This window comes from Cydia splendana, chromosome 3 (genome assembly GCF_910591565.1).
Source record: "Cydia splendana chromosome 3, ilCydSple1.2, whole genome shotgun sequence".
Taxonomy (NCBI): Eukaryota; Metazoa; Arthropoda; class Insecta; order Lepidoptera; family Tortricidae; genus Cydia; species Cydia splendana.
In genome coordinates, this window is record NC_085962.1 from 23,089,914 (window position 1) to 23,117,016 (window position 27,103).

Below are 27,103 nucleotides of genomic sequence, written 5' to 3' on the forward strand. Positions count from 1 at the left end.
CCTGAAGTAACTAATTGACCATTACTCACATGTACTATCTTTAACCTTTACACATAATTTACTTCAATAGGATAATTGCACTAGCAATAAACTTTAAACAGTGTTGATGCAATTTATAGGGACCTAAGTGCAATCTCTTATTGAGTAATTGATACATTAACAGATCTAAGTAGGTACATAAGTTTTGTTTGTGATCAAGATTTAGTTTGATATAATATTAATATATTATGGTTTTTTTGAACAAAATCATTCCTATACTCTAACCAATGATCCCATGTTTTAAAGCCAACAAAGAGTCATATACAAAAATAATATAATAATAAGCAATGTGTGCCCTACCATAATAAAATAATTTATAATCTAAAGTAGCTGTGTAGGAGCTGTAAGAGGAAAACAAAGTTAGCGGAAAGCAGTAGCAGCAGCAGGAACATTTTCCTTAACTTTCAGGAACAGAAAACATAAATTAACCTAAATCTATGACCCACCAATATTTTTAAATAAAAGTCTACCATAACTTTACGGTAAAACCATAAACACAAAACGGTATCCGTAAAACAGCGCTAGGCCAAGGCCGAATGACATAACGCGTTACGTGTCACAGTTACCCGTTACATTACAGCGCTGCCATGCCAGTTACATCGGCCAACTTAACCGGTCCTATCAGGCGAAAATGGACTTTCTACCCATGCCATAAGAACTTTTATATGATTGTTTACGACAGTTATCGAGTAATCTTCTAGTGAGTAATACTTACTGTAATTTAACATGTTAGATATAAAGATAATATAGGAAAATCACTAAAATCAGATACTACAGGTAGCTCTTTAGTCTGTTATGTCTTTAGATAGATATGGTTGTTTTCAGGAGACATGAGGCCTATTTCGAAGAAAAAATACAGTACCTAGATTTTTTTTGTATGATACTTGGGTGCCTGTCACTTTCAAATACCGTTTTGGTGAGCGAAACAACAAAGTTTCGCAGTTTTCGTACCTACGTTGTAAATTAGAATATCTGTTTTTGAAATAGAATTAGGTATTTATTTTCCACAGATTTTACAATTTTTAATTTTCGGCGGGTTATGACGGTTTATAAAAAAGTAACAGCTGGGTTAACTAACAAAATTTCTAGGTAATAAAAAATAGAAACATAGGCAGGTACTTCCAACTAGTTAAGGCACAGTTTGTGAAGCAAAAAAATGCACTTGTTCTAAAATGCAACCTTATTAATTCGCAATTAGGTACTTAACGTAACCGTTCTTACTCTACAAGAGCACAGTTGTGGCAGACAGGTTCACAAGCATAAAGCTAATTTATTTAAAAAAATACTTCAATACAAGCAGAACAATGATGATCACTCACAAAACAAAAGCGGTTCGTTTTGTTACGAGTAATTGTAATCAATTAGAATCTTGGAAGTGACATGTTCTCATCCGTAACAGTTAATTTATTGTCGTGCCGTACTATAAACGAGACGTTAGCAGAATCAACTCATAATCTGTACCTGATAGATAGAAACATATTTATTGTATATCTTTTTGTCACAAATGAATATGTCCGCTTAGGGCCACTTGCACCGTCCACTAACCCGAGGTTAAGCGGTTAAACCGTTAACCTAGTGTCAAATTGTACTGGTAACCATGTTAAATCCAGATTTAACCGGTTAACCCCGGGTTAGTGGAATGGTGCAAGTGGGCCTTAGCGGGTGTGGGTAAAATTACATACTCGTATGTCTTAAAGATCTAGTAATTTAATCTATGTGTATATTTTACATATTAGGTTATGGAGGAATTCAGAATTCATTCATAACAAAGGAGCCCTAGGAGAAATTTTACGCTTGCTGACGCGATTACCCGTCCCTAGCTTATATGTATATATGGCACTTCCCCTATTCTTGTGCTGAGCAACATTGGGTTGAATTGACCGTATCTTGTGTACATTGGACCTGGAGTATCTAACCCTTGAATGCACAGTTTATCCAATCTCTGTATCATATCATGGTGTAGATCATGTACTCTTATGTGCCATGGGTCTTCATCAAGCATTTCCCATAGGGTAGATGTTGGAAGTGATCTAGGGAAGTTGCCAGCCGACTTTAATGCAATTCTGTACTGACGCTCAATTGATTGAAGGTTCGTCTTGCTAATTCTAGGAAGTAGTTGTACTATACCGTAATCGATAATAGGTAGTAGGCATGCTTGAATCACGGTTAATTTTGTTTCTATATTAGTTTAGAATACCATCCGATTATTGGAGAAAGCATTCCTCTGACACTTTTAGCTCTAGCGATTACCTTCTTAACATGTTCGTTCATCAATCATCGAATATCTTACGCTTTCCTTATATTCCAGTACTGACTCTTTAAGCTTCACAGTCGGTTTGTAGTCTTTTCTCGAAGTGCTTCTGGATTGTTTCCTTGTAAACATTATACACTCGGTTTTATTTACATTGCACTGTAAACCCCATCGTTCATAGTAGTCTATAATTTCTTCAGCCGCCCATGTAGCTCTTGTCGTAGCATGGTCAGGTGTTTCAGATGTGTTTAGTATGCAAAGATCGTCCGCGTATTGGGAGAGCATTTGTCCCGCGATTTTTGTATTCGGTAGGGCGTGCACGTAGAGATTGAATATCACTGGTCCCAATATAGACCCCTGGGGTACACCGTTGGGTACATTTTTTTCTTCTCCTGTAACCGTTCTGTATTTGCCTCTTATTTTTCGATTGGTAAGATAGTTTTCAATAAGCTTGATGACGTTATTTGGTATGTCAGCATCTTGGAGTTTACGTGTGAGTCCTTTATGGTTAATAGTGTCAAAAGCTTTGCTTAGGTCGGTTGATCTGTACCTGAATCACATTAAATAGGTACAGTCACCATCATAATATATGTATATCAGAGTGGCCGAGGTTTTCAACGCCTTGACAATGGAGGCTTGTTCAGATATTTGTAAGCACCTTGGTTTTTATAGAAACATGACGTTTAAATGACTCTCCCTCTCTTTATTCTATTCAAATTAGTGCAAAGTTAGCATAGACAGACTATATTAAATTTGAAATACTTACCTACTGGTAAAAGAAAATGTTTGATAAGTGACGCTACCTACTTTATACTCTATTGAAAGTGAGGCGATTTCACTGCTTTTGAGCATAGGTAAGTTTTCGTGTAGACCTCATTTAATTTGTTCCGTTTGTAAAGGAAGGAAGAAACTAAGGTGAGATATAAATATAATATATGTTATATATGTAGGTACCTACCTAATAAGCAGCTAAATAGGACATAAGTACCTATATGAATTCAAAACATGACCTTGAAGCACCTTGAAGTTTATCAAATGACTTCGACCAACGGCAAATTCATTGACATAAGAATTTGAAATGTAGGTACTTACATGTCCGACATAAGACGACGTTCACGTATGCTTATTATGTACTGGTCATAACGTGTGGGCTGCATGAGTAATGATTGTGGATTTGTTTACACACTTTTGTCCAATAACACATAATACGTACAAATTTCAAACTTATTCCCCATACATAAAGCTCTAAAACGACTAAGTATTTTAATATTTGGTTCAACTTAAATGCTGCACGAGCGTTCAATTATGTCTTCGTCAGCTTCACTTTTATGGACCAAGAAGATTTTGAATGTTTTATTTTTATGACGGGGAAATGATGTCATGTTTTTCTGTAACAGTGACCGTCATCACGCAAACGATGTTAAGTTTAGTCCGAGTTAGTATTTGACATAATGTTTTGGATTGAATTTATGTACAAACTTATATGTTTCAAAATTAAGGCATATGACTATATGTATAGAAGTTATGGTGGCATAAAGAAACTAACATACTTACAAATATGAACGCTGAATACAATTACATTTTGGGCAGTCGTTTTAATTGCTCAAATTTTTAAGAATGTTGCTTTCAAATAAAATTCAAGGTGCCAACTACTGGGGAAGTGTCAAACGCGGGGACATTTACCTTAATATTTATGGCCTAAAATATAACTTTTGGATGAATTAAGCTCGCTTCGTAAGTCCAGGAGGCCATTCGAACTTATATTTAGATATCAAAATGATGTCATTTTTTTTATCATTCGCGCATGCATTCTGCCCGTAGGTACAAATCTACGTAGTTGTTTGTACATGTATTGTAGCGATCAGATGCACGGGCGAATGATAAATAACAAAGTTACGTCAAATTGTCAAATTACATACCTCTATGTCACCACTTGCCCAATCTTGTTACGAAAACAATTAAAACGACGTACTTACCCATCTATTTACCACACCGTTCCACTTCTAAAAATAGCTCAATTAAGACACCAATTAATAGTAATGCAATCCGTTCCTAATCTGCATTCCTAACGAGTTGCACTTGGCCATTAGACAAACTTGATGCAACTCGATTTAAACAGAAAGAAAAGGTTCTTTGTTCATCCTTGTTACTGTGGACTTAGGCCATGTTTTAAGCAAGCCATGATTGCAAAACCAACATGACGTTGGACCATTACTCTGCCAGCTTTATGGAGTCTCCGTCACTGCACAGTTAATTCCTAGAGCCAGTAACTGGACTTGTAACAGATGCGTTTCAGATGAGATAACCGGAGATACGTGCGTCTGTCACATTTGATTAGGATTATATTGGAAGAAGAGTGTTAGATTAAAAAGTAGGGTTTTGACGAGCGATCTTAAATAAATAAGATGTCCAATTGTCCATGGTGTACCGTTAGTATCAATATAATAACGGATGAAACAATCCGCCAAAAGTATCCTGAAATACTTTTTCAAGCAGAGATATTATCTATACCAGTATAATTAGTCCACTTTCTATTTTTCTTCTTAAGGTGTTAGAGAATGGTAAATAATTTTGACGTGTAGTCTGATCCACTATTTCTAATGCTGACTGTACATAGGTATTAGGTAGTTATGTAAAAAATAATTGTAAGAGACATCGTTTAATAGTTAGCTTACTATAGTACATGATTAATTCGCAACATGTTTTGCCTAATAGATAACAATAACGACAATCGTATTGTTTTTGTGGACTTGCACTATTAAATTGCGTGTTTTATAATATGTTGTGAAGTATTGTTGTGAAGGTAACATCATGAATTGAGTTCCGTACCTACTTTAAAAGGACATTAGGACGAAACGGAGCGCTATAAATTTTAAGATCAATAAAATGGGCGAAAAAAGGAATACAACGTACTGTGTAAAGGTAGACATAAATATTTAAAAATACAGCATGTACGTATCTACTTATCCTCGTATTTATTGTAAATAAGCATACATTTCGTGCTATTTCGGGCTTCGCTTACAACTTATCTGTGCCTTCGTGTTGCCGTCCCTGCCGGCTTGATTACTAAGTGGTGTTACAGGAATACGTACTTACAGGTAGGTTAAATCACTACTCGCCGAAGCAAGTTCATATTGTTTTTTTTTTTAATGTAACAAAAGTACGCCCAAGATTTTAGCAAAAAAAAATCACGCATTAAGGCAAACCGTGCTCGACATGCTAATGCCCAACAGGGGACTACCGGTCAAAAGTTTAAGTTCACTTTATACGAATAAGATTTCGGCATACGAAAGTAACAGTACCTAGTAAAAGTTTCTAACATATAATTAAATAAATAGTAACAGATGGAAACTCGACACACACAAAAGTACTAATTTGTACAGAAATCATAGAATAGGTAAGCTTAAATTTAGACCGGTAGTGTAGGTACTTAACCTACGACGACGTGCCATTTTAAGTACTTTACGTCTCCCTTTGCGAGTCCTTTACCGCCTGCCAACTCCTTAAAAGTAACGTCGCATCCTTCTCATATCATCCACGAACTTGAGTCCACGATATTTGGCAATGTGTACGATATTTGGCAATGTGTACAGTTACTTATCGATTCGGCATTGTGCCGTCCGGCGTTTGGAGGTAGAGCGCGTGAGCCGAATTCATTGACAAAATCGTGAGAAACAATCGACGAATTATGTGAACTTATGTGCATATATTTATTTAGTGGAAAACTCTGTTTAGCTTACGATAACAACATAAACATGTTTACCGAGAGTTTCGAGAAAATTAAACGTTTGGATTAAAACCCAATATGGCCCAATATGGGTTGTACCTAATGTAATTTTTTGTAGTGGCTAATGATTTTTTAGTTTTAGACTTATTTGGGTTAAGACTAAATTATTTAAAATACTTTGTTTATTCGGGTTTCTGTTATTAAATATATTTTATGGCTTAAACTAAAAAGGCCCAAAGACACAACAGTTGTGATGGTGGGCAATGTAACCCGGCAGTTTACTAACCTATGCATGGCAACATTGACCACCACCAACAACGGCTTAAGGTTGTCACTTTCGGATGCTCTACCCAACCATGTAACGTAACTAAAATATAAGGTACCTAATGTTTGTAATCCAAAGTAGCTTTATACATTTAAATTGTATTTCATTTGTCTCTTTATCCGTTGTTTAGATGTTTTGGGCCTTTAACGTATAAAAAGTACAACCAACATCATATATTTGGCTTTAAAAATATTAATACAGATTATCTTTAAAAAAGTCCACCCTAATACCTACTTTTGAAAATGCTGTATGCGACTTGTATGGAAAATAACAAAAACGGGTAGGCCACATTGCCCACCCATTTGTACAGAAGTTTACTTACATAGTTACATCTAATATGTTTAAAGGAAATGCTAGGATTACCCTTTGGCTTGAAGTAACCCTTGTTTCGAGGACATACGAGTTGTATTTCCATAATAAATCGACGCGGGCAATGTTGGCATTGGCAAAGACTTCAGATAACTGTTCCCTCCATCAACATTGCCAAAAAAGTGTATTAAATGATATTTTAATAAAAAGAAATCTAAAGTACTTCAATCATGCATAATGATCACAATAAATGAAGCCACTAAGAAAAAAACTGTTAAATTTATTTTACGTGTTTTTTTCGAAAAATTCCGGCAAGATTGGCTAGTTTTGTCATAGTTACTGTCATAGTTTTGAGTACTGTATCATAATTTCTAGTTGAAAGGGCAAGTGTGCTCCGAATACCCGTATTACCATTGATTTGCGTCAGCCCGTCCTCAAACTGGGGGAATACATGAATGTTGAGGAGTGACAGCAACCGGCTCAAGGTTGCAACACGTGCCTAGACACGGGTTTCCTAGGCGTCGAGGCCACGTGACTGGAACTATGCCCACTGCAGCACGAGCTATGGAGGTTAATTCAGTCTTACATTGTGTCATCAAAATGATGCCAGGGTGCGTAGCCAACGTGCAATCGTTAACGCTCCGTAGCGAACGAAACGCAACTGTCACTGTCGCACTAGTGGGCAAGAGTGATAGAGAGATGATTACGATACGCTAGGCACGTTGGCTACGCCCCCTGTCGCCCTTGCGTCTCGCTCGCGAAAATACAAACATGTCTAGACAAAAATTTGCGAAATGCACGCGCGACTTACATGCCAATCGCTAACGCTACGTAGCGAACGAAACGCAACTGTCACGGGCACACTAATATATTATGGAAGAGTGATACAAAGCGATTCGATGGCGAAGCGCAAGCGATCGTCACCTTGGCTAGGCCGCCTGATATTTAGATATCATTCTGATGTCACAATGTAAGTATGAATTAGCCTCCTGGAAGCGATCCTGGCCGCGTGACCACCTTCTCAGCATACCGCGACCCCATTATTCGAATGTAATGCGCGGCCGGCCCACTGATTAAATAACATTTCTTATGATTTATTCTGTAGAACATTACTTAAGTCCTTAGGTAAAAGCGCCTGTTGTCATACACCTGTCGAAGTGTGTGCTCTATTTATTCTCGCACACAGTTTAAATACAGATACAAAGAAAAAATTGGTTTAAAGAAAAGGTAGCAATAGGTGAAGAAAGAACAATTTCTTCTCGTCCAACTTTGGTTAAATAAGATGAAGAAAATAAAAATGCAGGTGATAGATAGTACACTACTAACTACTATAACTACTAACCTTACTTTAATGATATAAACACTTGAGACTCTCGCGTTTTGTACACATATATTTAAAACTCAGCTGAAACGTCGGAATTTAAGGTAAAAACAATGAAATCATTTTCTGGTATAGACTTCATATTCTTAGACTTATCTGGTATAGATTCCAAATTCCAAATTATTTATTTGTTAAACATAGGTATGTACAACAGTAGGTCTTACATGTATAATATAGCTGGTAACACTATGTTTCGCCACATGGCACACAAATAGGTAAAGGGTATATAGTGGGCCCGATGCTACTCATCCAGTATTTCTCAAGCGCTGTAGTAGCTCTTTGGCGTTACCGATAACACTATTGTTTAATGGTTCCCTGAAATCAGGAGTGTTACCCAAGATCTTCAATAGAGATCTTTTCAATGTCCTGATCTTTGTATGTAATTTTTAAATCGGAAATAAGTTCTTTTCTCTGCTTAAAGGTCATTGTTTTGGTTATATTTAATTTTGAAAATCGGAAATAAGTTCTTTTCTCTGTTTAAAGGTCATTGTTTTGGTTTTATAACTCGTTCGTGTAATTAAATATTAATTACTTTAATGACTCTTTAGTGAGGATTTTTTTTTTAGTTTTGATTTTAATGTTCTGTCGCCATGTATGATGTATGTATTATCCATTCCAAATTGCAGCTTTCTAGCACTAATGATCACGGAGCAAAGCCGAGGACGGACAGACAGACGGACATGATGAAACTATAGTTGACTACGGAACTCTCAAAATGAAGTCACTTTTCGCCACTTCATATATTAACTACCTGGTCTACTTCTATTATTGGTGTTTTTACCTTATTGAAGATGATTTCGCCACCAAATGTCCATTCGTTATCTTAAACTGAAGGGCTCGTTTAAAATACAAGCATATCTGCTTCATATTTATCTGGGGCATGTTTTAACTTCTAGATCAGCTATTAACGAAGTCTAACAGTTCTTTATCCTTGTACTTACTGTACAAATAAGTAGGCACCTCATTTGTTAATCTTTATTATATAAAACATTGTATATAAAAACATTGTATAGGTATAGGTGTTCAATGGTAATTTGTATTTACATAAGTACGTTGTTAATTTTTTAGAGTAAGTGCAAAAGATACGACCGCCTAATATGTGCCGACGAGTTCCTACTAATATGTGCCGTTTTCAAGCAAAACGTAACACAAAAGTAAAGCAAATTTGCAGGTGTTACAATATACATACATGTGTACACGTCACGTGTTTTAGAGTACCTACCTACTGTGTGATCATCACGTGTATAGCAAGCGTATTCGTCTTGACAGATCAAGAAATCGTGACATTTATTAGGTACGCCATGCTAACCATATCGCATAGGTAGGTAACACAAAATAAATAATATAATTATGGTGGTTACGAACTGTTACATGTCATAAGTGAATAGTTTTTTTTTTTGCTTTTTTTCCTTTTAGAAATAAAGAGGATAATAACATTTATTTATTCAGAGACCATACTTTTATATCCTCAACGCAGGCTTCGTCATAGTTTTCTTAACCTGTCATGTTGGTATTGTTGATGTAATGACATTGAAGTAATTTGCTCTGGCCAGCTATTATGCATGGTAAACTTTATTGACGGCTACTTAGTTTCAGTTGAGAACAAGTGCCGAAGGTTTATTGCACTACCTACATTGTACACACTAACCAATATTGTAACGGAATTTTTATTTTAAAACGGAAAGTTTCATTTCACGGTATTCCTTTATAAAAAGAGTGCAACAACAATAATCAATAATCCTAAAACAATAACAATACTTTCGCTTCGACTGCACTTTCTATTTCTATGGACATGATTTATTAATATCCTGCAGTTTACGCATTGTAATAAACTGTGGCCCTAATAGTGAATAAGGGTACAAGTCTCGGGCAGCGCAGGTGTAAGAGGGCGTAAGTTCCACATTACACTTATGCCTTTTTACACCTAAGCTGCGCGAGACTTGTAGGTACCCTTTTTCACTAGAGCCACAGTTTATTACAATTTCGGGAATTAACAATAGAAATGTTTGTCAAAAGGTTTACAAGTTAACGTTCGGGTTTACAATATCAGTGCCATTAGGGAGTAACCATAAAGGGGTAAATTTTTTTTAAGACAGTGGTAAATATAGGTCGTATTTAGCGCAAATCCTGCAGGTCTTATATGGATGGCTTTATCCACGTGATAAAATAACTGTCACTTTTTAAGATCGCGGGATAGAGAGTGACGGACCCTGTTTTATCACGCTGTAACGTAGACAAGAACGACCATTATACCCGTAATAAGATAAAAAGTATTCATTTAAAAGCCTATGCTAATTTGATTTTTACAATGGTACCTAATCATAATAATGCTATCTGTTCTTAAATACTACACATAGGGTAGACCGAGGCGAATCGGATCACTGGGGAAATCGGATCAAAATAAGCATTTCTGTAAAATTTGAAAGATCACGGTTAGTTACAGCCAGTCAACCAGCGTCCCGCGTTTGCTCTGTTCCTAACGCATGTTGCCACAGTTACTGTCATTGTAAAAGACTCATGCGTCGGTCACGGTGACACTTCCCGATGAGTCGCTCGTACAGGTGTATTGTGATTTTACCGCCGATGTAAAAAAATGTGCAAATACAGTCCGTGATAAAAGTAAACGCAAAAGGCTAAAGGTTTGTAATTGTTGTTACTTATTGTTAATGGCGCATAGTGTTTCCTGATTTGATTTTGTTTTTATTGTATTTAAAGGTATATTTCCGTTACACGAAAATAATTCAAACACATGATATGGGGTTATTCGGATCATCTGATTGGGGGCGATTCGGATCACATTAGAAAACAAGGTTTTTGGACGTTTTTTTGGCTTATTTTATGTTCGCATGTTTTAGATGGTGCGTACGTATAAAAAGGAGAGGTATCAGGGGGAATGGTCGGGAGAAAATATGACTACAGCTGCTAATAAGGTTTTAACGAGACCGCTGTCCCTACGTAGAGTCTTTTGTTACCAACAACTAATTTTCACATATGGGGTGAATCGGATATGTGTGATTTTTCATGTTTTGGTTTGCAAAAGTTTACAGTTTTTGTTTATTTTCATTTAAGTTATTCGATTTTGTTGGTAAATGGCCATTAGCATGTTTTGGATTTATTGTTAATATATATAGTGGCATATAGGAGTGATATTATGTTGCACTTTCTGTAGGTGGCGTGATAAAAAATTTAACTGGAAAGGAGGAATAAAAATAATGGTCAAATGCAACATTAAAGATACCAATGATAGTTGATCTCAATTATTTGACCTTTGTGATTCTTAATCAATATGATTAACATTGTTGATTGTTGATTTTATGACAGAGTTTTTTTGATCCGTTTTACCCCTTAAAATGGGGCAAATCGGATTTTTTACGAGGTTTTGTATTTTATTTTTCATAAATCATATTTAAGTTTTATTTTGTGTCTGAACCTTGGATTCCGTTCATTAATAAACAATTTATCCAACTGAATATTAATAAAAACAGTATCATCTTAAAAATATATTTATTGACCGTCAAACAAAAAATGATCCGATTCGCCTCGGTCTACCCTACTTAAGTTTTTGTTTCTAAATCAACTTCCTCGTAGATGAGATATAATTATATAGGCCTGTACATACCTACTATCAACTACTATATAACCAATGAAACATCGTATTAAAATATGTTGCTAAAAATAATTTAGTTCCATACCTAAACTAAGTACTTACCTAAATATTTACTTGCATCGTAGGTTGGTAAGAGTATGCAGAGTTTTCTAGTGCATTCAATGAGTTGGACAATGTTTACCTATAGAATATGGTGGAAAAAAATATTTGTTGATCAATAACGTGTGGCTCGCAACATGATCTGTTAAGTTTTGAATTATTTATTTTGGATTAATAAAATATCAGCAGGGTCAGCACTACGAAAACGTGACAAAGAATAGCAATGACATATTTATACGAGTAGGTAGGTGTGCCGTAAAAACGCCTATAGTCTGGTAGTAAGTACAGTCAGTATTAGGGCTCCCGGTATCCGTGTTACACGCCGAAACGAATACCCGTGTTCTTAAGACCGGCGGTGCTAAGAACACGGTTTACACGGAACCGCCGAGATCCGGATACGTATCCAAGAACCGTTCCCAAGAAACGTTTCTCAGATACGTATCTCCGTTTACACGGGTACTTAAGACCGGCCCGAACGGATCCGAAACAGTTTGAGCTAATCAATGCTCTAGCTCTGGGTATGCAAGGTCTAGTATTGAATGTTGACTTCAGATGAACTCGTTTAGCGTACGAATTTTTTTTTAAATTATTTATAACAGTTTTAACACGTGTTAATATAACATATTTAACCAACTATACAATACAGGGTAATTTTTGGACCGTATGCCATATTGTAATATAAGAACTGTTTAAAAATATGCAATTGGTAAGAATATTGTATACTTACCTACCACCACCTACCAGATCATGCATGGCCAGATTTTAACGTAAAGTCTTTATACTCTTTATTGCTTTTATTTTTTTAAGCACTTTAAATTTATTGCTATCAAGTTATATTAATAAACCATAAAGTATTTTTGAAGTCTTATATAAAATACTATTTTGATAACTAGCATAGGTATACCTATTGTATTTCTAATTTTCTACTCGTATTTGCAACATTGCAAGCAAAAACTACCTGGTCAAAAAGGGTTCTGTAAACCGTTTATTGAATTTCGACTCTATGAACCACGGAATAAGGTTAAATATGACGAAAACTCGTCATGAATCTTTTGTCTACTAATCTGACTCTTAAGTACGCCGCGCCGGTTCGTTCCTTCGCTACTCGTCAAGGACGTGTCCGGAGCCACGGGTAAATAAGATCCGTTTCTTCGAATACCCGTTTATCCGTGGAGACGGATCTTAATTACACGTTTCTTAATTACACGTGCGGAACGGGCCAGAAAACCGTGTACGTGTTATTCGGAAACGGGTATTCGAAACGTGTAAACGAAACACGGACTCGACCGCGAGCCCTAGTCAGTATCAATAATAGCGTAGATGAAACAACGCACCAAAAGCATCTGACACCCTGAGTGCGTAGCCAACCAACGTGCCAATGCCCTGTACAGTAGCGAACGAGACGCAACTGTCTCTATCGCTCTATTATGGAAGTGATAGACAGAGATGACTACGCTACGCTACGCTACGGAGCGTATACGATTGGCATGTTGGCTACGCACCCTGAAATACTTTTTCAAATAAAGGTATAGGTACAGTTCGCGTTCTAAAGTACTTATTAGTGACAGTCTAATTGTTCTACATATAGAGACATAATATATTTTTGTTAAGTTATTTAAAAATGACCCGTAATTTTTTAAGTGTATGGTTGACAAGTTGGTTACTTAAATTAAGTATGAGTACTTATGTTATTTTTGTTTTGGCCAGGGTTTTTCCCTCGCAGTTATGAAAATATTTTGCCTCAGACACCCGGCCGGCTGACAGGTTACCAAGCTGATCCGATATTTTGAGTCGATCTTCTATCAAGCGTACTTACCTTACCTACTAAATGTACTGTACAATCACCTGCCTGTAGTGAAAAACTGTGTGACAGTTTTGGCGCCCAACGTGGGGCGCCAAAACTGTCGCGTTACGTGCTCTGCCAATGAGTTGGTAGAGCACGCAACTGAGCAGCTGGAAGGTTGAAGGTTGGAGAAGGGGAGAAGTGATAAAAGTAAGGACTCAGGGGTAGGTAACGTTTATTTTCCAGGTTTGTATGGGTGGGTCAATATGGCACTTCTGAGATTTAGGATCGTCCAGTAACACAGGGTAGCGGTGGTAGCGTAGTAGTTAGACCGATGCTCCGGGATGCGGCGCCTGGAGAAACGCGTTCACGCGTTTAGGCGCGTGGTAACTAGAAGGGCGCGCACAGGCGCGCGGCGTCTTGGAGGGCGCGCGCCTGTACGCGCCCTGCTTGACGCCGCGCGCCTGTGCGCGCCCTGCTTGACGCCGTGCGCCTGTGCGCGCGCGCCCTCCTAGACGCCGCGCGCCTGTTAAACGCGTGAACGCGTTTCTCCAGGCGCCGCATCCCGGAGCATCGGTCTACCTACTACGCTACCACCGCTACCCTGTGTTACTGGACGATCCTAAATCTCAGAAGTGCCATATTGACCCACCCATACAAACCTGGAAAATAAACGTTACCTACCCCTGAGTCCTTACTTTTATCACTTCTCCCCTTCTCCAACCTTCAACCTTCCAGCTGCTCAGTTGCGTGCTCTACCAACTCATTGGCAGAGCACGTAACGCGACAAAATCTTTGTAATGCGTCATTCCGAGAATACCCACTAACTAACTAACTATTTTGGCTCAGCGATCCAAAGAGAATCTTGGCCTCCGAAACGAGAGCGTGCCACCTGTCCCGATCCTGCGCAACTTCCTGCCAGTTACTGACGCGAAGCTGAAGCAGATCCGCCGCCACACTGTCTTCCCAGCGATACCTGGGCCGACCCACCGGACGGCTACCAGTCGGTCGTCCACCGGACGGCTGCCAGTCGGTCGTCCCAAGAACGCCCTCTTGACAGCCCGATCCTCTCCCATTCTGAGTAGGTGACCGAACCAGCGAAGTCTGTGCGCTAAATGTTCCGAGAATACCCGCCTATTATATATAAAGACGTTAGGTACACATATAGTGAATAATTGTTTTCCTTCGTATTTTCTCGAAAACGTTCGTATTTGTCATGCTACTTCAGTCAACCTCAGTACTTTTGCCAATGTCAGTACTTTTTGTACAGCTTGGCAAAAAAGAGTAGAAATTAAAAAGTGGCAACACTGTAGTGTCGTCCCTTTCAAACCAATATAAGAAAACGGGACGACGCTACAGTGTTGCCACTTTTTAATTTCTACTCGTTTTGCCAAGCTGTAAGCAAGACACGTTCGTACGTTTCCGTGAAAAAAACGATGGAAATATCAGGGATGAGCCTGGTAGCTCGTCTTATTTATAATTAAATAAATAGGTATTCAGTGTTTGAGATTTCTGCATAATACCTTAATCAGCCTTTAGTTTACGCACGAGGTCCAAGCAATTACAGATGTAATGCATAATTATTTTCCATCGTATTTTCACGGAAACTTTCGAACGTGTCTTGCTATTTCAGTCAGTCTCGGTCAAAAAGTACTGACATTGGCTGAACTAGCATGACAAATACGAATGTTTCCGAGAAAACACGCTGGAAAATAATTATGCACTAATCTGTAGTATCATCCGTACATTACATTGAGCATTGCATTGTTTTCGATTACGAGGGTACACCTTTTAATGGAGCATACCAAATTTTATTGAAGGTCACAATGCAAATTTATAAAGCATTGTTTACGAATTATTTGTATTACCATTGACCTTGACCTAAAAATATTGTTGTCATAATTATAATAATTGATTGGCTTGACGCCTAAATATACCTAGCTACGCCTAATAACGTGGCTAGAGGTTTGAAATAGAAACAAAGCCAAAGTAAAATAATTTGTTTGCATGCAAATATACTATAAAATAAATACTATTTACTATATGACATATATTATTTACAACTTGAGTTGACCAGTCAAAGTCTGTTTTAGCAAGTAATTAAATAAGAGTACCTATTTAATAAATCTGGCCAAGAGCATATCGGGCCATGCTCAGTGTGGGGTTCCGTAGTTACCCTTCTATAACTGTAGGCTGAACGGGAGCTATTACATAGTTAGTATCGTGTAGGTAAGTACAGTCATCTGCAGTGAAAATAATACCAATGATAGTTGATCTCAATTATTTGACCTTTGTGATTCTTAATCAATATGATTAACATTGTTGATTGTTGATTTTATGACAGAGTTTTTTTGATCCGTTTTACCCCTTAAAATGGGGCGAATCGGATTTTTTACGAGGTTTTGTATTTTATTTTTCATAAATCATATTTAAGTTTTATTTTGTGTCTGAACCTTGGATTCCGTTCATTAATAAACAATTTATCCAACTGAATATTAATAAAAACAGTATCACCTTAAAAAATATATTTATTGACCGTCAAAAAAAAATGATCCGATTCGTCTCGGTCTACCCTACTTAAGTTTTTGTTTCTAAATCAACTTCCTCGTAGATGAGATATAATTATATAGGCCTGTACATACCTACTATCAACTACTATATAACCAATGAAACATCGTATTAAAATATGTTGCTAAAAATAATTTAGTTCCATACCTAAACTAAGTACTTACCTAAATATTTACTTGCATCGTAGGTTGGTAAGAGTATGCAGAGTTTTCTAGTGCATTCAATGAGTTGGACAATGTTTACCTATAGAATATGGTGGAAAAAAATATTTGTTGATCAATAACGTGTGTCTCACAACATGATCTGTTAAGTTTTGAATTATTTATTTTGGATTAATAAAATATCAGCAGGGTCAGCACTACGAAAACGTGACAAAGAATAGCAATGACATATTTATACGAGTAGGTAGGTGTGCCGTAAAAACGCCTATAGTCTGGTAGTAAGCACAGTCAGTATCAATAATAGCGTAGATGAAACAACGCACCAAAAGCATCTGACACCCTGAGTGCGTAGCCAACCAACGTGCCAATGCCCTGTACAGTAGCGAACGAGCCGCAACTGTCTCTATCGCTCTATTATGGAAGTGATAGACAGAGATGACTACGCTACGCTACGCTACGGAGCGTAAACGATTGGCATGTTGGCTACGCACCCTGAAATACTTTTTCAAATAAAGGTATAGGTACAGTTCGCGTTCTAAAGTACTTATTAGTGACAGTCTAATTGTTCTACATATAGAGACAATATATTTTTGTTAAGTTATTTAAGAATGACCCGTAATTTTTTAAGTGTATGGTTGACAAGTTGGTTACTTAAATTAAGTATGAGTACTTATGTTATTTTTGTTTTGGCCAGGGTTTTTCCCTCGCAGTTATGAAAATATTTTGCCTCAGACACCCGGCCGGCTGACAGGTTACCAAGCTGATCCGATAGTGTAGTGTAGTGAAAAATCTTTGTAATGCGTCATTCCGAGAATACCCACTAACTAACTAACTATTTTGGCTCAGCGATCCAAAGAGAATCTTGGCCTCCGAAACGAGAGCGTGCCACCTGTCCCGATCCTGCGCAACTTCCTGCCAGTTACTGACGCGAAGCTGAAGCAGATCGGCCGCCACACTATCTTCCCAGCGATACCTGAGCCGACCCACCGGACGGCTACCAGTCGGTCGTCCCAAGAACGCCCTCTTGACAGCCCGATCCTCTCCCATTCTGAGTAGGTGACCGAACCAGCGAAGTCTGTGCGCTAAATGTTCCGAGAATACCCGCCTATTATATATAAAGATGTTAGGTACAGATATAGTCAAAATTTTTTTCCTTCGTATTTTCTCGGAAACGTTCGTATTTGTCATGCTACTTCAGTCAACCTCAGTACTTTTGCCAATGTCAGTACTTTTTGTACAGCTTGGCAAAAAAGAGTAGAAATTAAAAAGTGGCAACACTGTAGTGTCGTCCCTTTCAAACCAATATAAGAAAACGGGACGACGCTACAGTGTTGCCACTTTTTAATTTCTACTCGTTTTGCCAAGCTGTAAGCAAGACACGTTCGTACGTTTCCGTGAAAAAAACGATGGAAATATCAGGGATGAGCCTGGTAGCTCGTCTTATTTATAATTAAATAAATAGGTATTCAGTGTTTGAGATTTATGCATAATACCTAATCAGCCTTTAGTTTACGCACGAGGTCCAAGTAATTACAGATGTAATGCATAATTATTTTCCATCGTATTTTCACGGAAACTTTCGAACGTGTCTTGCTATTTCAGTCAGTCTCGGTCAAAAAGTACTGACATTGGCTGAACTAGCATGACAAATACGAACGTTTCCGAGAAAACACGCTGGAAAATAATTATGCACTAATATGTAGTATCATCCGTACATTACATTGAGCATTGCATTGTTTTCGATTACGAGGGTACACCTTTTAATGGAGCATACCAAATTTTATTGAAGGTCACAATGCAAATTTATAAAGCATTGTTTACGAATTATTTGTATTACCATTGACCTTGACCTAAAAATATTGTTGTCATGATTATAATAATTGATTGGCTTGACGCCTAAATATACCTAGCTACGCCTAATAAAGTGGCTAGAGGTTTGAAATAGAAACAAAGCCAAAGTGAAATAATTTGTTTGCATGCAAATAGGGTAAGACCTCCAGTGAATGAACACTTAAGGAATTATCCAAGTTTGAAAAATCATTTCTCAGCATTCATTAATAATTTCAATAATTATCTGCAATTTAATGAATCCTCATTTAATAAATAAGAAAGTAATTTCTGCGATTTTTTATTACTTTCATAGTTTTTGAGTTATAGCAGAATTAATCAAAAAGTACCCAAAAACCTAATGAATGAACATAAAAACTAGTGAATGAACACCGCAAAATCCAGTGAATGAACATCATTTAGATATTTTTAATCAGCTTTAAAAAAACATTTTTAACACTATACACGTTTCCAGCTCTATTTTAGTAGGTATAGCGAAAGCGTTCATATATTTTTATCCCCTCCATATTGATTTCAAATAGATTAGAATGTAATAAAATGATGGTTATTCACCAGAACCTATTACATATTATTAAGAAAAAGAGAATCAATCTTTAAAACAAGAAACAATCAGCATATTCTGATGAAAAAAGTTAGGATTAGCAAATAATGCTTAAAATAATAAACTTGTCATTGAATTGTTCGTGGTTACATTGTTCAAACATAGAATTAGTAGAAATCTTATAAATGAACACCCCAAATGTTGTATTGTTCATACATAGGCATGAAAAATCCAGTAAATGGACTATAGAAATTTTGTTTGTTCCAATACTGGCTGAAAGAATCAGAATCATTTTCTATGCAGGATCACAAAAAACAAGCTCAATACCAATTCGTTTACACATAAATTTAGAAAAAAAAATATATCTAGACGACACCAGTAAAATGAACACACCGTTCATTTACTGGTTTCAGAACATTTGATAAGCCAGTATTGGAACTATAAAAAATAAAGACTTAATCACATAATACGTCGACAAAGTGTACATTTGTAGAAGGTTTAACTCTTAATCTAACCAAATAACCAAACTTTGTACAGGTAAACATTAAATAAGCACTTCATATGTTGCTCCAAACGTACACTGTTCTTATCTGGGATATAATTTTTGCATACAAAACTTCAAAACCAGAAATACGTAAACTTTAAACGCCAGTCACGTTCAAACTGGTCGAAAATAAATTTAGCAGGGGTTGAAATTGCATAGGAAATAGAGTTGTTAATAAGAAAAAAAATACGACAAGTGGTAGAAATTGCTATATTTCTTATTTTAGACAAAAAACGTGATTTTGTTCATTCACTGGGGGGTGTTCATTCACTGGAGGGTTTACCCTATACTATAAAATAAGTACTATTTACTATATGACATATATTATTTACAACTTGAGTTGACCAGTCAAAGTCTGTTTTAGCAAGTAATTAAATAAAAGTACCTATTTAATAAATCTGGCCAAGAGTATATCAGGCCATGCTCAGTGTGGGGTTCCGTAGTTACCCTTCTATAACTGTAGGCTGAACGGGAGCTGTTACATAGTTAGTATCATGTAGGTAAGTACAGTCATCTGCACTGAAAAGAAACCCCCCTTCCCCCTGCATAGAACTTTACCAAACCGCGGTTTAGCGAATAAGACAGAATTGAAGACTTTTTGCGTAAACTGAAAAACGGCTTAACAGATCATGACTGTTCGATTTAGTTTTTAATAAAAGTCTTTATCAAACCATATTTCGTGATTTTTTGCGTATATTTTTGGACCCATGGTTCATAAGTTAGGGGTATTTGGTTCAGAGCCATTATTTCTGATAATATTAATTTTATCAAAAAATGGTTGAGGAAGACCCCGGAAGACCAAGATTTGTTTTGAACAATCTATCTAACGACATCTCGACAAAAATGTATAAATAAATAAAACACGTTAGGGGAGGTAAGAAGCGCTGGTGGCCTAGCGGTAAGAGCGTGCGACTTTCAATCCGGAGTTCGCGGGTTCAAACCCTGGCTCGTACCAATGAGTTTTTCGGAACTTATGTACGAAATATCAGTTGATATCTACCAGTTGCTTTTCGGTGAAGGAAAACATCGTGAGGAAACCGGACTAATCCCAATAAGACCTAGTTTCCCCTCTGGGTTGAAAGGTCAGATGGCAGTCGCTATTCGCTTTCGTAAAAACGAGTACTTACGTCAATTCTTGGGATTAGTTGTCAAGCGGACCCCAGGCTCCCATGAGCCGTGGCATATGCCCAGATAAGACGAGGAAGAAGAAGGGGAGGTATTAGGTAGCCTAAAAATATTTTCCAATTATTATTTTTCGACTTTGTCAGAATGAAGAGTGATTGAATTATAAATCCATGCGAAACTGCAGTTTTCTACACCTGCCTGTGAGCTAAGCCGCAGACAGAAATACGGACAGATGACGACGTGGCGAAATTATACCTAATGGAAAGGTTAGTTGACAAGGAACCCTAAAATTGATGGTTTGGACAATGTGTCTTTGCCTGGCTTTCTATGGTCACGGAATAAATTCAGATGAACAGGCCTATTCGGATTTCGAGATAATCACAAGATCTTGAGACGATTTAGAGATCAACTAGATCTACATTAGATATCGACTAGATGTGACTTGGATATCTAAGTCATAACTTGTCGAAATCGTTCAAGAGGACCTCCAGAATCGCGGAAACGTCAAATTTTACATATCTATCTTACAAATATCTTTAAATTATCCGTATCGTAACTTGTTGAAGTCTAGTAGAAATCTAATTGATTTTCCGAATCGAGCCGATTGTCTATGGCACCTGATTTTAGGGTTCCGTACCTCAAAGGAAAAAACGGAACCTTTATAGGATCAATCGTGCGTCTGTCTGTCTGTTCGACCATTCCCCCCCTTTTATCTCCGAAACTACTGGGTCTAGTCTAAAATTGTGAAAAAAATGCACATAATAGTTATTTATCTATAGATGACACGAAAACCTATTAGAGATGTGCAGTCAAGCGTGAGTCGGACTTTATTATTTAGTTTTTGATCCGACCCCTACGGGTTTTTAAAGACATTTAATTCACGATCCACATAAAAAAGTAGGTACATTGTAAAAATTGGGTAATGTACGGAACCCTTGGAACGCGAGTCAGACTAGCACTTGACCGGTTTTTTTTTGTATGAAAAAATATCTATGATCGCGGAATATCTGAATTATTTCCACCACGATTTGTTCCACCACGTTCCAATTCGAACCCAGGGTTAACTAAGGTTTTTGGATTAGTCCGGTTTCCTCACGATGTTTTTCTTTACCAATAAAGCGAATGTTAAATATCAATAATATGTAAGTAGGTACATAAATATGTTTAAAATTTTTTGTGCGTGTTTAACAAACAATAACCTATTAATAGGAAATGTACATAGTAGAAAAGTGTGTCAACACAATTACCTAGGTATCTTGTAATCAGCTACGTGTACGCTTCACATTGACGTTGCCATAGTGACTGCAAGTAAACACTGCCTTTATTACACCATCCTAGGAAATACTTCAATAATCACTGTGCCTAATTACACTAATCAGTTAATATTTTTAGGGTTCCGTAGTCAACTATTAGGAATCCTTAATAGTCTCGCCAAGTTCGTTCGTCTATCCGTCCGAGGCTTTGCTCCGTGGTCGTTAGTAATAGAAAGCTGCTATTTGGCATTTATGATATAAATCAATCATACCGACAAAGTGGTAAAATAAAAGCTTATGGTACCCCCCTACACGTAAAGTGGGGATGTGTTTTTTTTCGCTTCAACCCTATGGTATGGGGTGTCGTTGGATAGATCTTTCAAAATAAGTAGGGGTCTACGATAACCATTTTTGATAAAGTAAATACTCTCGCAAATAATCTGTCTGAAAGAAAACATAACTTACCACGACCACCCCCCCACCTCTAACTTTTGAACCGTGGCTCCAACAAATATGAAAAAAAAGAAACGTTAGAGATTAATATAGACATTCAATGAAAACTATAGCGATCAGAGAAGCGGCTTTTGAGTTATCGTAAAAAGTCTCCCCCCCTCTAGCCCTCGTTCAAGGACAGAAGAAATAAAAAAAGAAAGAAGAAGAAGAAAGGAAGAAAAAAGTAAGAGAAGGGAGGAGTAGGAAGGAAGGTTCTATTGTGACGGACAGGTAACTACGGAACCCTACATTGAGAATGGTCTGACATGCTCTTGGCCGGTTTTTTGATGTACAATACTGCCCAATTGTGTTGTGCATAGCTTCCTCATTTTTGTCAGTAATAGTAACGCGGCACTTTCAGTACTACTGTGCATCCACACTTTCGCAGTGAACAAACATTTTAAGTCTCAGTTATTCAATTCAATCAATTTATTTTATACAATATCATTGTATACGATATACCTATTTTACAAGTCCATTTAAATATATATATCTGGTATTAGTATGGGTTATATCCGTGATCTAGTTCTAAATTTTCTGCACAACTATTTGCCTCTGAATACTATCTTATTTATTCGTGCAATTTTTGGCCATTATTTCAGCTATACCTCTAAAACGTTATACTTGACTACCCTAAAAATATATTGCAGTGTTCTATCCTTCATTGTTCCATTGATATTACATTATATTGGAAACTCGAATTATGGTGCTCTTTGGATATTACTTTTTGAGTATTTCATCAGTATTTGGATAACTCTCATAGTTGAAAACGATTGTTTTATAAAATATATGACTTGTATCCAACGTGCAGATCCAACCCTCGAACTCCCTTCGAAGTTAGAAAGCTTCCGGCTATACGTAATCTTTTTTTTAATGGCTCTTATGAGAACTTGTATTAGTCTTTACGCTTTGGAACTTATTTTTATTAGCCCTTTAGTATATTTGATGTATACCTTCATTTCTATCTCCATGGATTTCGGTCACCTTATTAGAATTTCTGTATTTGACGTTTTGTATGAAAGAATGATAAAACTTCGGAATTATTTTGAGGGTATTTTTGTTCGGCCGCCTGGTGACTACACAAATATGACAACTGATTTAAAAAGAGGATTATTAGCTTATAAACAGCTTGTCGATAGCGTTGAGCTTCTGGATAAATTACAAACAACGGTAATTCTCACATTATACTTATAGGTACCATGTGCACCATTTTCGCTTAGCTTTAATTAATACAAGATATTCTATAGGTAGGTACTTCTTTAATAGAAATTAAAAATTATTATTTTTAGGAAGCCTTAATAGGGTCACTCGCGTATCTGTTTGTCGTATCATGTCTGTCCGTCTGTCACATCCAATTTGCTACGAAACGAATCTAACCGATTATCATAGTTTAAATTTGGTAACCATTATGTATGTTGGTGACCCATAGACGGACGAGTAATTAAAGTAATATAATTTTTAATGTGTCGGCCATATTTGGGGGATCAGCAAGAGAAAATACAAAAAAGTTTTACAGAAAATAGTTCATTGCCTACAGATTGTAGGAAAACCTACAAAACCTAAGGAAAACTCAATATTTTCTTCAAAAACATTGAGTGATTACGAGACACTCGCGCGAGTACGACTCGCACTTGGCCGGTTTTTAGGGTTCCGTACCCAAAGGGTAAAAACGGGACCCTATTACTAAGACTCCACTCCGTCTGTCTATCTGTCACCAGGCTGTATCTCATGAACCGTGATAGCTAAACAGTTGAAATTTACACAGATGATGTATTTTTGATGTTGCCGCTATAACAACAAATACTAAAAAGTACGGAACCCTTGGTGGGAGACTCCGACTCGCACCTGGCCGGTTATTTTTTAATCTGTAAAGCAAAACTAAGACTCTTTTTTGATAGATTTTGTTATAAAAGTCAATAAGACGATATTATTATACTTACTTATTCTTTCTTTCTTCAATACCTATACCTACATGTAATGTCGTTTGTTAAGTAATTAGTAATTACCTATATATTATATTCTTCTGTTTTTCAGTACTTAGTAGTACTGGCGATGCGTTTCATAAACTGTATCTTACGACTTCACGCAAATATTTTATTACAATCCGATTCTGAGCAGGTATGAATTATAATATTTTTATTTCTCAGTTATCTATTAAACAGAATGGTACCTGTCATTTAAATAGTTATAGTACATGTTTCAGATCAATTGGAAGGTTTATCAATGCGATATAATATCCGCATGGGTGATAGTTTCTATTCCGGCAGTCTTGATAGAACTGATCCACATGGAAGTTGATCATATTTCATTGATACTAAGAATCCAGTATTCCAAATGTAACGGTAAACACGTATACCTTATTAATTAACTATTTGTTTTGCCTTAAGATTAATACCAATTTTAGGTCGTAAGTAGGTAGGTAAGTAGGCAAGAATAAGATTTGTTATCATGATAAATTACCTAATTATATTATATCTCCCTATTTTAAATTTTCTGCACAATTAATATGATGATGTGAGATGATATGACGCTCATGATAACATAATGGTTACCCTTTAGTATACCTATAACGATAAAAGATACCTCCACATATTTTATTCCATGATTATGGCTGATGACCAAAAAGGACCTGTGATATCTGTGGTACCTTCGCCCACACTGTTAACTGTCCCTCGGTGGACCTTATTACCAGGGATCGTACATTTCCCAGCATTTTTGGTGCACGAAGTGTTGTTGACGGAATTGGTATAAATAATTTCAACCCTAATGATTCATTAGCATTTATTACGTTGATATTAACCTTAATTTACCATTTCAGTTGAAATTATCTATACCAATTCCGTTAACACCACGCGAATCGATTTGGTGCAGCGGAGTGGTGTTAACGGAATTGGTATAAATAATGTCAACCCTAATGATTAATTAGCGTTAATTACGTTAATATTAACCTTAATTTACCATTTCAGTTGAAATTATCTATAAGTACTTACCAATTCCGTTAACACCACTCTGCTGCACCAAAAATGCTGGAAAATGTACGATCACTGCTTATTACAAAAGGCATACCGATGCCTATATATGCACCGATGGACAGTTAAGAGTGTTGCTGATTGCACACCAACGATGGTAAATATAAACGTGTAAAATATTTGAATTATTAAATACATATTTGTAAGAGGGTAAATCAAAAAGACAATGTAGGTAATTTTAGTGGTCAAGTATGTACCTACCTAATGCATTTTAATTTTCAGATCTAAATGCACGAGCCGCCATTTCAAAAGGCATTCGTTTCCTAAAGCTGCGGCCGTTCAAGTTCCACATCTGGCGCGTCATACCGATCGACAGTTCGCTGCCGATCAACTTCATCACTCTTGTATTCACTTACAGTATATTAATTTTACAGGTGAACAAAATCCTTTAAAGTTGTATTGTTGGAAACTCAATAATTCTAACAGGTAGGTAGGTAGATTAGGTAAATCGGTACATATTATTTTTTTACTAGATCAGGTTGGTTCTCTTTATTCTTTAAAAATATGGAAAATTGCTCTTTATTCTCAAGAATGCATGTTTTTGGAAATTCGAATTTAAAGCACTTTTTGTCTTAATTTTTTTAATTTAATTAGAAGGAGAAAACACGATTTTACAACTTAAAATATGCAATGTCATCGTTGCCGCACTTTGTCATTGAAAATGACATGCAGAGTTAGCTTGGTCCGACTCTAGGTATTAAGTAAATATTAAAGGTTGCTTATGTGTATGCTGGCACATTAGTAATACCAAAGACATATGTAACTTCGTATAAGATGAATAAAGTCTAAGGAAAAAACGTGCCTCGGAAATCAAGAAAAAGTCATTCTCGGATAGATGGCGCACACACCTTTGGCCTATGGTCGGCTAGATGGCGTGACGACACCGTTTCATATTAAACAATTTTAACACATAGATATCAGTGAATGAACATGGGTCAAAATGATATAAAAATAATAAAATCATTTATACACATATATACATATATATACATTTATTTGATAATTTTATACGTTTTCATTTTGAGTTTTAGTCGTGTGTCGATAGATGGCAGTAAATTTACTGTGACTACAAAACTTACTATGACAGGACCCCTCTATACTATCTATTCTCTTTGGTAATACTATTACGACACATAATATATTATATGACACCTATTTAAATGTGTATAGTAACAGTTTGTTTATATTTTTGTGTAGCTATCTGGTGTCACTTGCAATATATTATTCGCCATGAAAACTAGTGTTTTTATTGTCACAGTAAATACCCAAGTTCTTTTGATAGGTATTCCAGGGTTATGTCTGTACAACATATATGTAGTGGGCCCACACTGGCTGTTTTATTATTAACGTTATATACTAGTATAACATCGTGTGACAAGGACAAAGTGATAGTATTGATGATAAGTAGGTAGTGTTTTAATATGTTGTCCCTGTCACACCATGTTATAGCTATCACATTTTATAACAGCCAATGTAGGTAGGACCACCATTAGTGCTTAAGTACTTCACTCTTAGAGGATATAATCAACGGAGACGCCATGTCTATAATTTTCGGTACAAAATAGTCTGCCGTTTTTTGCGGGGAAGGGGCACGTCAAATGAATACGTAACGTAAACATAGCCATGTCAGATGAACGTCAGTCCATACATGTGGTTGACATGTCGTTGACCATTGGTCGCCTATTTTCGACAGAGGGGAACGCCTGTTAATGACCACTCCGAAGACTTCACTGCTAAATGCCAATTCATCTTAATTGCCTTAGCTTAAAACTGTCTCAGATGACTTTATCCGTTCTAACAAAAAACCTACATATGAGGCGACATATTAGCAACTCATTAGTTATTATTGCTGTAAAAACTCCATTAGTTACTACATGTTACTGTGAAAAACAATTCAAACTCTTGTTCCATATTCAAAAACCGTGTTTTGCGCGAACGCGTCCAAGTTCAACAGCCACGGCGCGGCGCCCGCGCAGCCGCGGTGGAGGAAGGATGACGCCGACCTACTTGTGGTTCCATGA

The 27,103-nt window shown here is 36.7% G+C and overlaps 1 protein-coding gene and 1 long non-coding RNA gene across 2 annotated transcripts in view; both read left to right on the forward strand.

Moving 5' to 3' along the window:
* The window catches only part of LOC134789411 (uncharacterized), a 550,672-nt gene that overhangs the window by 148,278 nt on the left and 375,291 nt on the right, over positions 1 to 27,103 (forward strand). The gene's annotated exons all lie outside the window — the stretch shown is intronic.
* LOC134806695 (uncharacterized) lies at positions 22,558 to 25,474 on the forward strand. Its single transcript, XM_063780021.1, has 3 exons — positions 22,558 to 22,911; positions 24,257 to 24,395; positions 25,305 to 25,474. The coding sequence occupies exons 1-3, from the start codon at positions 22,558 to 22,560 to the stop codon at positions 25,472 to 25,474; spliced, it is 663 nt and encodes a 220-aa protein (XP_063636091.1).